Source organism: Mchenga conophoros, linkage group LG6 (assembly GCF_057382185.1).
Source record: "Mchenga conophoros isolate Kocher_MC1m ecotype Shallow Benthic linkage group LG6, M_conophoros_male_GT1.1, whole genome shotgun sequence".
In the NCBI taxonomy this organism is placed as follows: Eukaryota; Metazoa; Chordata; class Actinopteri; order Cichliformes; family Cichlidae; genus Mchenga; species Mchenga conophoros.
The window spans coordinates 38091871-38103948 of NC_140531.1; the positions used below are offsets into that span (position 1 = coordinate 38091871).

Genomic DNA, 12078 nt, shown 5'->3' on the forward strand with positions numbered 1-12078 from the left:
GACTGTTGACATGGGAAAAAAAGAGGGAGAAGGTACTTGAACCAACATGGGCTAATATGGTTGCAAAATTCTACTAAAAGTTTTCAGAATGAAAAATATAATGCAGACAAAGCTGACGGGAATGTGTTGGTTGTACCTCCCTCTAGTGGACTGTTATTGTTAAACACTGAAATAGTCTGAGCTGTCACACCACTGCTTCCCTTTTTTCCCTACTTTAACACATTCATTCCTGAAACTGACTGTTATCCTACCCTAATGTTTATAGCTGTGATTCTGTCAATTCCACTACATTGGTGAAACAGGAAACCACTGTGAGCACAGAGGTTTCAGCACATGTCACCCTTGACTATACTCTTGCTTAAACACAGTGTAACATATGAAACAGGCAGTTGTATGTAAAAACACATGTCAAAAACTACAAGGTCATAACAAGTCTTTGAATATAATTTCTGTAAAAAGTAGTGCAGGCTGTGTTATTTAATTTGCTTGGATTAATATCTAAATGAAAGAGCAAGATAAAAATTTTATTTCTTTTATTTTATTGTAATAATGAGAGTGAAGAACTGAATGGTGGTTAATTAATATATCCATAATTACACAGCATTTAATTTGGTACCATTTTCCTAGTTACAAAAAAATCACTGATAAGCAAGTACAGCATAATTAAGTGATAATAACATAACTGATTATAACAGTACAAGGCTTTGTAAAGGCTTTCGTTAATCATTGTACTAAATGGTCATGATAGTAAATTAATTTCATGCAAACTGGCATATGGGTAAGTTACATGTGTCAAATTAATTGTACCTTCAAAAATATCTGTTGGCAAGTGACAGATACTGTGTCACCATCAGAGTCAGGAATAAGATGATAAACAGTATACGCAGATATTTTTGGAGTTACTTTTGGGTCACTCATTCAACAAGCTACATCAATCTGTATTTGCTCCAGCAAATAACATTTGGATAAATTGGTGAGTTGTAAAACATACTATTATAATCCTTAATGTGTTTCTATGCTTACATTACATGATGTTCATTGGTAACAGACAGTAACGCATTCCAAAGTTCTGGAAAACTACATCTCACAGATCCAGTTTTGTTCAATATTACAGTTCTCATCATTCCAATCACCGACGCCTGATGCGCGGTGCCAAAACTCCACACAGTCTTGGTTTCTCCCATCATAGCTGTTGGGCTGGCCTTTACCCCAAAACCTACAAGAGATGGGAAATATCAAAGTCAGAATAAAAATGTCCTTGGATAAGCAGAACTTTACAAAAAAAACAAAAAACAAAAGATATATATTAAATTTCCTACGTTAAGGTCACTGGAGTTCCATCCACCCATTTCCACTGCCCCTCTACTCCTTCATCAGTCAGTCCGATCCAGACTTCTTTGTCACTGCTATACAAGCCATTGATGAAGGTCTATTAAGAACGAGACATGCAAGTTACAGCAAATGTTTGTCATACAAAAGGATCAATTTAATTCAATTTTATTTATACAGCACCAAATCAAAACAAACAAGGCGCTTTATATTGTAAGGTATACCCTACAATAATACATACAGAGAAAAACCAAACAATCATATGACCCCCTATGACCCAGCACCCCGGCAACATTGGGAAGGAAAAGCTCCCTTTTAACAGGGAGGGGCAGCTTTCTGCCACGACCGGTTGGGGTGAGGGAAGGAAGATGGGATAAAAGACATGCTGTTGAAGAGAGCCAGACATTAATAACAAGTATGATTCAGTGCAGAGAGGTATATTAACACATAGTGAGTGAGAAAGGTAACTGAAGATTATCTGTATTTGTTTCTAATTTATCTATATTTGTCTCCCTATTGTTTTCTCTTGTTCTTAACCGATTGTGAAGCACTTTGGTCAACTCTGTTGTTTTTAAATCTGCTATACAAATGCATTTTGAATTGAACTGAATTGAAGAAGAAATACTCAATGCATGATGGGAATCCCCCAGCAGCCTACACCTATTGAAGCATAGGGAGGATTCAGGGTCACCTGATCCAGCCCTAACTATATGCTTTAGCAAAAAGGAAAGTTTTAAGGCTAATCTTAAAAGTAGAGATAGTGTCTGTCCCCTGAATCAAAACTGGAGGCTGGTTTCATAAATGGGAAGATTGCAGATCAGACAGCACCAATCAGTAGTTTTATACGAAGAATGGATAATAACATCTTCAAAGTTAGTGACCTGTTGGTAATACATAGGAGAGAAAAAACTAATAAGCATTGGTGATGAAAGAGTGAGCAAGTAGACTTTGAATATTGTTATAATATCTGTATTAGCAAAGCTTTCTGTTTTTTAAGGTAACATTTTTATGAGTATGTCATTTATGTCATTATGATTATGTTATTGTGTTAGTTTTATGAAAAAAAAAAAGACTTAATAAAAAAACTTTCAGGAGCTGAAATTCATAGCATGCGTTGTCAGTTGATGTACTGGTGAAAATGGGGAGGAAAAAAATGAGTTCAACTTTAAGAAAAGAAAATGACCTCAAATACTATATATGGAGAGAAGACAAATGTAAACAAACCATTTCTTCTTTGCTTTTTATTATTGCCAGGTCTGCTCCTCTGTTCTGGCAGTCAGTTCTGCTCCTTTCCCACGTTTTTTTGCTAACTGATGTGAAGTAGCAGCTGTACTCAAACTTCTTCCAGCCAGTGGGGCATTTCTTCTCTGTAATTTACATTTTTTGTTGATCAATAACCAAACACTGGGGCAAAAGTAAAGAGATGTTTGATAGCTGTTTTCTTTTTGATTACCTTGCATTGTTGCATTCAGTCTGTTAATTTCCTCCAACAGCTTTACTCTCTCAGCAGTCAGGTTTTCATTATTCACCTTCAGCAGGTCTCTTTCTGATGTTACATTCTGAAAATTGCTTTGAAGAGCGTTTTTTTCCTTAACCAATGAGTCATAATTAGCCCGCAGGACATTTTCTGCTTTTTTGATTACATTGTAGGTAGACTGAAGATGCTCAAGTTGTACAGTCAGATTTTGGTGACCTTTTGCTAACTTGTCCTTCTCAGTTGTAGAGAAGTTGTAGTTATCTTGCAGATTTTCCACTGTCTTAATCAAGTCGTTGTAACGATTCAGCAGCTGCTCTCTTGATCCGGTTACATTGTTGAATTTGTTCTGTAAGTTGTTCCTCTCTTTGGTCACAGAGTTAAAACTGGTCTGCAAGTCATTTCTTTGCTTGAGGACTGAATCATATTGTTTTTGTAGCAAGTCTTTGCCTGTAGTCAAGGCATCATTGTTCAACTGCAGCTGGTTTTTAAGAGTTTCTAGCTTTTCAAAATTTTGGTTCAAAGCAGCGTTACTGTCCTTTAACTGGGCTTGGCTTTGTGTAAGCTGCTGTTTTTCCTCCATCAGTAAATTGTAATTGGTCTGCAACCGTTCTCTGCTTGTAGATAAGGAGTTGTAATTTTCCTGTAAGCGATCATAGCGTATCATCGTATCCTGTTTCTCTTTTTGCACAGCTTTTATGTTTTGCTGCAGGTCCTGATTCTGCATAGTCATGGCTTTTGAGCTATTCTGATAGTCTCGTTCCACATTTTGATCTGTTGGAGAGGAGTCATGACAGAGGTGAGGACAATCAATTTATTTCACCTTGATATAAGGAAATGTTAATACTTAACAGACAGAACAAAAAGGTAGACTCACAGTGGATGCTTTGACCTATGACACCAGCCAAAAGGAGTAAACACAGCAACCCCAGGCACACTGTGGCAAGCTTGAAAGGACTGGTTCTTACTATATAAACTGAATGACGGATGGCAAAGGAGAAGGAGAAACTATAAGTTGGTGAAGCATGTTAAGGAAGTTGTGGTTTTAGAGGGTGGTATTGCAAAATTACACTTTAAAAAACATTCATCTTGCATAAACATGGTTAATTCCTCTTTCAAAATGTACCTAATTCAAATATTTTTAATAAAGCAACTTCAACCATATGTGCTTTATACAATGACTGTTAATGGAATAAATAATATTATGTTCGCTGCAGCCTCAAAAGTGTTCTGTTTGACTTTAAATACAATATATTCACATGAATGCTGTTATTTTGAGAAAAGGACATATTTAAGTTAAATATTCATCTAGGTGCATTTTGGTTCCACCAGTTCCTTGTGCAAATAATAAAGAGATGAGACTGCATGGTGATGTTGTGCAGGTACTAGCCAAATGGTTGATTTTTCTATAAAACTACTGCTTAGCACTATCGTTACCAAAAAAAGCACACCTTCAGCCACAGGAAGGTTACCATTTCCCAATTGCTCCATGTAGATTAAAATTTTCCATCGGAGCCAAGCATAAAAGTTGAGAGCAGAGCAATGTTATGTATTTGTGATTTCCTTTAAAAAAAAAAAGACAGGAAATTTAAAATCAAGGTTCATTACCTGTAGAGTGAAATTTGCTGCCTTCTTCAAAAAACTGCTTGTAGGCAATTTTAGTGTCATCAATGCCATGTGTGGATGCATGGTACTCGACACTCATCCTTGCATCTGCCTTAAAAGCTGGAGTCCAATCTGTGAAATCAAAAATGTTTTATGTGAAATAGTTTTCACTATAATAAATCCCCTCCCTTTCAAACTATTTACACTGAGGTGTTGATTGCTTTTAAAATAATATAAGGTTAATGATAGATAATCAAATATATATATGCCTAAACTTTAATGAATGCAAAATATAATTGAAATAATCCTTACCTCCCCTTGCAGATCAAACAAAACAAAATCAATGGACGAGCTGGAAATAGAATGATGAGCTTTTTCAGTTTGAAGAGTTTAAAATCTAATCTACTTCCTTTTTTTTTTTTTGCTTATAGGGCAAACTTTGGGGGTATTTTAGGAGGTGGAGCAAGAGCATACCTCTTTCCTGAGTGAGTCAGCTAGAAATGATGGGAAATCAAAAGATAATCTAAACATATGTGATGAATTTTAACAGTGCATTGCACAGAACACAAGGCAATTATGATAAACTTAATATTATAGTGTTTCTGATTTAATACCCACCAATAAACTCTCCAAATATTTTCCACCATAGAAAAGTTTTGATCCTGGCTGTCTGAGTAGGAATTTCGCAACATGAACCGCCTGCTCTTATGAATAGATATGCGGAACCGTAGATTTCACAAAAACTTAAAAATGCTGAGATTGAAGTTTCAATGTGAAGATATTATGCAAAAGTCTAAGTCAGATATGTTGTTCAAGTTTTATAATAAGATCTCTTATACGTGCCAACTTCTACATTGTCGATTCATTCTCTTAACCACTTTTCTATGTGGGGTTGTGGGGCCACTGGAGGTGATCCCACAAGTTGCAGGTTGAGAGACGAGGTCCAAAATGTGTGTATTTTGACATATGAAAGGAAGGCAGATAGAACACATAGGCTCCACATAACTATGAGGTTCAAACCCAGAACCATGTTGCTCTAAAGCAGCAGGGCTATTTTACCACCATACTGTGTGCTGAATACTGAGTTGTAATATAAAATTGTCAAGAGAAGAAAGGAAAATGCCATAGAGCTGCATTTTACTGCGATAACAGATTAACTGTTAGATACCTGTGTGATGCTATGAATAATACCTACTGCTGAAAAGCTGTGTTGTGTATGATTACTGTTTATCCTTTTCTTAGGTCAGCTCGATTTGCAATACAATGTGAAGCCAAAAATTATACATCTTTCAAAATAAAATTACTGATTTTAATCATTTTATGCTCAGTGGTTCTCTAACTATTGTTTCCATCTTTGACTGTTCATGAAGAAGTGATACTACAGCCTTTGCTTTTAGGTGGACCCTGCAACGAGTTTCTGCCGAGCAAGTGAAGTGATAAAAAAAAAAAAAGTGAGAAAAGCAGAAAGAGTGCAGAAAGTGTGGGTTTGACAGATACACCCTTTTATTATCTCATCCAAGCAGATGTTATAAATCAAATACAATGTCAAAAATAGCCACAGAGTATAATAGAACATGGCCAACCCACAGAGTATGCACAAAGAGTGTGGTTTGAATTGGAGTGCTGCGGTACCGTTACATTTACACACATATTGTGATAAATGTACAAATAAAATATAATGAATTTCAAACCAATAAATAACTATAGCCAGATACACATCAAACTATGTTTACTTGTTATCCAGTAGCCAGTATCAAATAAACAAAAAGCTCATTTGGATTCCATCAAACACTCACATTATTACACACCCCTAAACTCTGTCCTTTAACCTCAGTGCCTTCTCAACTGCCTGGCAGCCAAGCAGATGGCTGGAAAATCAGTTCTCAAGTTGCTCATATAACTGAAATTATTTTAAAATTAAAATAACGAGCATACTGTCATTCGGTCTGCACCAGATTATAATAGGTTCTTTTTTTTCTTCATGACAATAAGACCTTTCAGTTTCAGGAAAGCTGTTTTTTGGTGTTACCCTGACAACAGACAAATAAGCAACAACAAAAACATGGGGAGGTAACAGCAGCCATATAGTACTAAGTCAGTAAACACTATGACAATAATAATAATAATTTTTACTGAGTTCTTTACAACAAGGCACAAATTGGTCCATCACAAGATCCAGTACAGTTAAAAAAATAACACAGTTTAACACATGAAGTAGAAAGTAGAGAGAAAAGCAACAAAAGGAGAACCATAAAAATGAAGTGAAATGAGAACGGCTCTCTGATAAAAGTGTGTCTGTTACAGTCTCAGGTTTGTTTATGTTTCTGAGTTTTGGGTTCTTATTATGTTGAATTTTGGTTCCGGTGGTCATTGTTATTCTTTTATAACTTTGAGTTTTTTGTGTTAAGTTTTTTTATTTCGGTTATATCTTTAGTTTTCCTGTCTGTGTTCATTCTGTCTCATTTTGTCTTTATGGATTTTTCTTCATTATTTCTCTTTTTTTTTTTGGAAATTAATTTTCTTTTTATCTCTTTTTACTTTTACTTTTTGGGCCCTGTACTACAAAATTACTTTACAATACTCGGGGTATTGTTCTGTTATCAATCAGGCTAAGTGGTAAGATGAAGCTGGTCATCAACTCATTAATAAAGCCCAGCATTTTTCCAAGCTAGCTACAAGCATATTCACATGAAAGGGGTGGCATTGCCAGCGCCTGACCAGTCACAACTATGAATAAGTTCACTGGCAGCAGAGCAGCTGAATTTCCAAAGTAAAACTATAATATTAGAAAAAAATATGTAGAGATTAAATATAGACTAAAAACAACACAGCTGCTGTAGACAAATTAGTCAAGTATGTGTGTGGGAGGAAAAACTGTGTTCAGTAGTTTGCTGTGTGAATGTTTGCACTTTACCTTCGTCAATAAGACCAGAAAAGATTTACTATATTATTAAAGTTTAGCCTATTTTAAGGCAGAAAGGAAAGCCGGCAAATATGGTGACTATGCAAGTTAACAGACCTATCAGTCTCAAAAATTCCCTTCATTTTTAGTCACCTGCGCATTCACTGTAGTTGGTGTCCATTTGAGAGAGATGTTTTGCACATCAATTCTATAGTGATGGTGGAGTACTCTGTAGAAAATTTGTTCAAGTAAAGACTATCGTCCTCCTGGTGTGGCATACCCGTTGGTGACCCCCACACAGCAGAAACCCAGGCGCTGGTAAAGGCGGTGCGCTGCCGGTGCATATGCTGTGGTCCCAAGGATAACTGAAGAATATCCATAATGAGCAGCAAACTCCAGAACTTTCCTTCCCAGCACAACACCAACCCCACATTTCCGATATCTTTGGTCAACAGACATTCTCTGCAGGACAACAGAACCTCCTGATTCATTTTACTGGCCAACTGCTGCTACAGTGCCCACCACTTTGCCTTCTAGCACTGCTACCCAAAAACAGGAGCCTGGGGCAAGCAGACAATAAACAGAACTCAGCCTATTGCTTCAAATATTGGAAAAAACAAAATTTTGGCATAATATTGAATGCTGACCACATGAAGGTTAAAAGGGCTCTCTCAGAAGTTAAGAGAAAAATAGTTGTGTATACATTAGGTGCACTTGTTCAACTGCATATTAACACAAATATCATAATCAGCCAATTACACAGGAGCAACTCAGTGCAGTGCAAAGCAACATCCTGAAATTTAAAGTGAACATTAAAATGGAGCAGAGAATGCAGTACCAGACAAACTGGTTGTAATACTTCAGAACCTGATTGCACTGCCATCGCTAAGGTTTCAAGGTTTCTAAGATATGAATAAAATAAAAAAAAGAACATTTGAACACTGCTAGCATAATGGACATGGTTTTGACGGCGGTCCCATACAAACAAAAAACAGATGATGAAGGATCACCAAATATGCTTCCAAACCAACTTCATTCTGAGCCAAATACTAGAAAATATGATGAAGCATATCTTGCCTTTGGCTTCACCTGCACAATGGTGGTGCAAAGTAGGTATCCCCAGCAGAGTTTGTTTCCCCTGAGTCGACATGTAAAATAATTACAACATAAAGATGGTTTGTTTTTCTGTTCTTGAAGGCTACGTCCACACGTACATCACATAAATGTAATTTTAAAAAATTACATTTTTTCAAAACCGATGATGATGTTGGCGTCAGGATATGTTTGTGAGAGTGTCTGTGTTGAATGTAGAAGCCACGTCCGAACTTAACTCTGACACATCTGTCTTTCTAAATGGAGGAACAATAACTGCGTGGGTATATGTAAGCGTGTAAAAAACTGCAGCTAGTAAGATTAACAGCAACAGTATTTTGTCTATATCTGCCATTGTAGAAATTCACCTCACATAAACAATAACGTGGTGCACAGCATGAAGTCAAAAAAGGTGCACACCTTTGACATTCCGTGACTAAATCAACTTTTTCCTCATCCACACATAAACGTAAAAACTGACTTTTTGAAAATCTCCACCCTGACAGTTTTTAAAAATCTCTGTTTTCAGTGATCTGAAACGCCATTTCCATGTGGACAAAAGGCACGAACGCATAAAATAATCTGCATTTTCAAAAAAAGAAATACTTGCGTAGGTGTAGACATAGTGTAAAAGAGTTAATAGTTTATTTTATTGCTACCTGTAAATTATTGCAGTTTACCTTTATTTGTGTAATTGTTTACAAAATGTTTGAGGTGGGAAATAAACTGCAGTGGAGTTTGACATTAAAATATGGGTGTATGTGGTTGGAGGATGTGTTTGTACTGTGCCTTGGAGGGGGGGGGGGGGGGGGGGGATTTTCTTGTAAAACAAAGGGGGGACTAGTAAAAAAATGGTTGGGAACCACTGATCCAAGTAAAATGAACTGCTTGCACAATCTAAGCATTCTTCCTAATAAGTAATGTTCATTTTGAAAGAAAAGTGATGTTGAAAGTTGCCATAGACAGTGGTTTGTGGTTTTCACTTACCGCATTCAGTAAAGACATTTGGGCAATAGCCTTTGGTGGCTCATTTGAATGAACAGAGTAACCCTTCAGCACTATTTGAATCTGAAAATTTTATAAGCTGATGACTCTGCAGTCATGAGTTTGACATCAAAGTTTTGCAATGCAGAACAGTCAGAAAAAGAAAAAAAAACATGGCACCACTGATAAAAGGAAATGATGAGCAACAGCTTTGATTTTGTGTTTTCCGGGACAGGAGGTCAACTATGTGGATGTAAGTAACACCAAAATTGTATCTGTAATATTTCTAAATGTGTGTTTCAAACCACTTCAAGCAAGGGACCATGCATTACAAACAGAAACTGCGAAAAGTCTTTTGTATTATGGCAAAACAGAACCTGGCAGTTTCTGGTTTCCGCGTAAATGTTATGTACCTTGTGGCTTCATGTAGAACTTCTCAATGTTCCCCATGTCTGTGTTCATAGCTCGCCTGAGGTAACCATGGATGACACGTCTGCTGCAGAAGTAGCGCAAACACATCACACTTGCTGGGAGGACTCCTATCACCCACCAACATTTGGTGATGACAAGAGATATAACTGCCAGGGGAAAGATATCCCGTGATGCTTAAATGTAAATAAATTATAAAGTTCATAAAGAACAACACAAAAAGCACAAATTTCAATTCATTCAGACATTCGGACATTAAAACTGAGTCTAGTAGAACTAAAAGAACAAAAGGTTTTAGTAGCAGACAAGTAGCTTTTACAGAACAGGTGGTTGGTCTTTGTTCAGGCACGGAGGTTCTTGGTATATCTGGAATTAGAATCTTACACAATGTTCAAATTACAAAAACAGAAAAATAGAGAACAATTTACCTTAAAAGATTGTTTGTTTCAGACATTAGATGGGTGATCTTACCTGTCATAGCAGCATAAAGCCAGAGACTCTCAGGGTGATGTCTTAATCCTCTGAAGGCAGTGTCTGGCACCATCTCCATCAGCCCTTCATAAAAAATTTGCTGCACTACTAGATTGTCATCTGGTTCAAATTTGCATACTAATGGAATGTATTCATTTTGCTCTTTCAGTCCATTGCTTTGTTTTTTGTAACACTTTTTTAGTGTTTTTTTCTCCATATCACACTTGATGACACCAGCAGAGAATCTGAGTGTGTAAAATAAGAAGCTGAGGGCCAACAGGAAGACCTTTCAGCAACAGTGTTTTCTCATGTGAGCTCCTTAGACCACGATGACCTGAATGACTGAGAACCTTCACAGACATTTCATACTGCACACAATGTTTATTTATTCGTGACTTCTTTTAACTTGACCACTCTCTTTATTTTTTTATCATATTTTTTAAACTCACATTGCTTTTGTTTTTTTATGGTTTTTAGTTCTTTGAATGCATTTTTTCAAATGCTGAGGAATTTGTTTTTGTCTCATCAAACACATTTTGTTTTAATGTTAAAATTTGGCAAACAAAACTTCCCAAAACACTTTCCCCAGTCAGTTATGTCCCCATGTCTGTTTGAAGCATTAAGCTTGCATGTCCTTCTCCTCGTCTCCATATCTGTGTGTTTCCTGTTTTCCTTTGACAGTCCCGCGTCCTGTGTTTAGTGTATTCCCTTTTGCTTCCTCCCGGTCTCATTTTGTCAGATTAGTCGAAGCTGTGTTTCCCTCCTGTGTCTAATTCCCTTGTTATGCTTTCTGTATTTAAGCCCTGTGTTTTCCTTTGCCATTGTCACATCATCCCACATTGTTGTGTTTTGTGTGGTCCTGGTTTCTTGTTTCTAACTTTTGTATTTAGTAATCTTGCTAAAGTGCAGTAAAGCTGCCTCCTTCAGTTTAACCCTTTGTGTTTGGGCCGTCTTCCTGCCTGCCACAGCACCTGTACATGACAATGTCATGAAAATGTTTGTTTGACTGCTGAAGTCTCACTTCAGGTGCCTTTAAATGACTTGGTCATCACTTTGCAACACTGTGTACCACAGCAGTAAGAAAAATACTGCACCCACTCAACCTGGATAGCTACTAGGTGAGCTCACTGTAAAATAGGGGAGCAGTGCATGTGTTTGTGGTAAATAGAAGACTGGAACTATGACAGGTAAAATGGTCAGGTAATGGAAACCAACATGGTTTTAAACCAAACTGTCATTTAAATTCTAAGTTATCTGGCAAAAAATGAATTACCTTTTGTGCACAGTTCCAACAACTGCTTCACTTCCTCACTGTGCATAAAATCTCAAACCCAAAGAGCAAATTGCTCAAAATTACAATGCAAATGATTGCAACAGGATTAAAATTATTTGAGCACAATAAAGAATATACACAATCCCCAACTGTTTATATGTTGGCTTAAGGCTTAAACATGAGCCACAAAATTCCCTGCTTATTCATGAGCACTACAAAGGATGTCGCTAATGTAGTGTAATCACTTTAAGAAATGTTCCGCTGTATTAAAATAGAATACGACAGTGGCAGCAGAAGGCAAGAGGCTGAGAGGAAGCAGGGAAGCTGGTGCGGAGTGACTCACTAGTCCGAGAATTCTGGAAAGATCTGTTGAGATTAAAAAGAATCGTCGTACATTCGAAAGGACCAAACATGCCAAATGTGACATGAGGGTCGGATCAGTTAGATGCTATATTTAACAGTGATGACGTTTTTCAGTTGTGATGCATACAAAATGATACTGATGCAAATCCTGGGGGA

At 36.9% G+C, this 12078-nt stretch overlaps 1 protein-coding gene and 1 pseudogene across 1 annotated transcript; both read right to left on the minus strand.

Moving 5' to 3' along the window:
* Positions 1-521: 521 nt before the first annotated feature.
* Positions 522-4814, minus strand: LOC146573233 (uncharacterized). Its single transcript, XM_085277895.1, has 7 exons — positions 4721-4814; positions 4412-4540; positions 3681-3779; positions 2783-3577; positions 2554-2696; positions 1320-1429; positions 522-1216 (listed from the first exon to the last, which is right to left on the minus strand). The coding sequence occupies exons 2-7, from the start codon at positions 4506-4508 to the stop codon at positions 1078-1080; spliced, it is 1383 nt and encodes a 460-aa protein (XP_085134021.1). The 5' UTR covers positions 4509-4540; positions 4721-4814; the 3' UTR covers positions 522-1077.
* Positions 4815-7436: 2622 nt separating this feature from the next.
* On the minus strand, positions 7437-10503 carry LOC146573234 (N-acetylaspartate synthetase-like; annotated as a pseudogene).
* Between the last annotated feature and the right edge of the window lie 1575 nt (positions 10504-12078).

What these genes read in the sequence shown, in the direction of transcription:
- LOC146573233 (XM_085277895.1), bottom strand. Translation starts at nt 4,508, where the DNA reads ATGAGTGTCGAGTACCATGCATCCACACATGGCATTGATGACACTAAA. An exon ending in TAAAAAGCAAAGAAGAAATG is followed by an intron (nt 1,430 to 2,553) that starts GTTTGTTTACAT and finishes CGTTCTTAATAG; the next exon opens with ACCTTCATCAATGGCTTGTA. An exon ending in GGAACTCCAGTGACCTTAAC is followed by an intron (nt 1,217 to 1,319) that starts GTAGGAAATTTA and finishes CATCTCTTGTAG; the next exon opens with GTTTTGGGGTAAAGGCCAGC.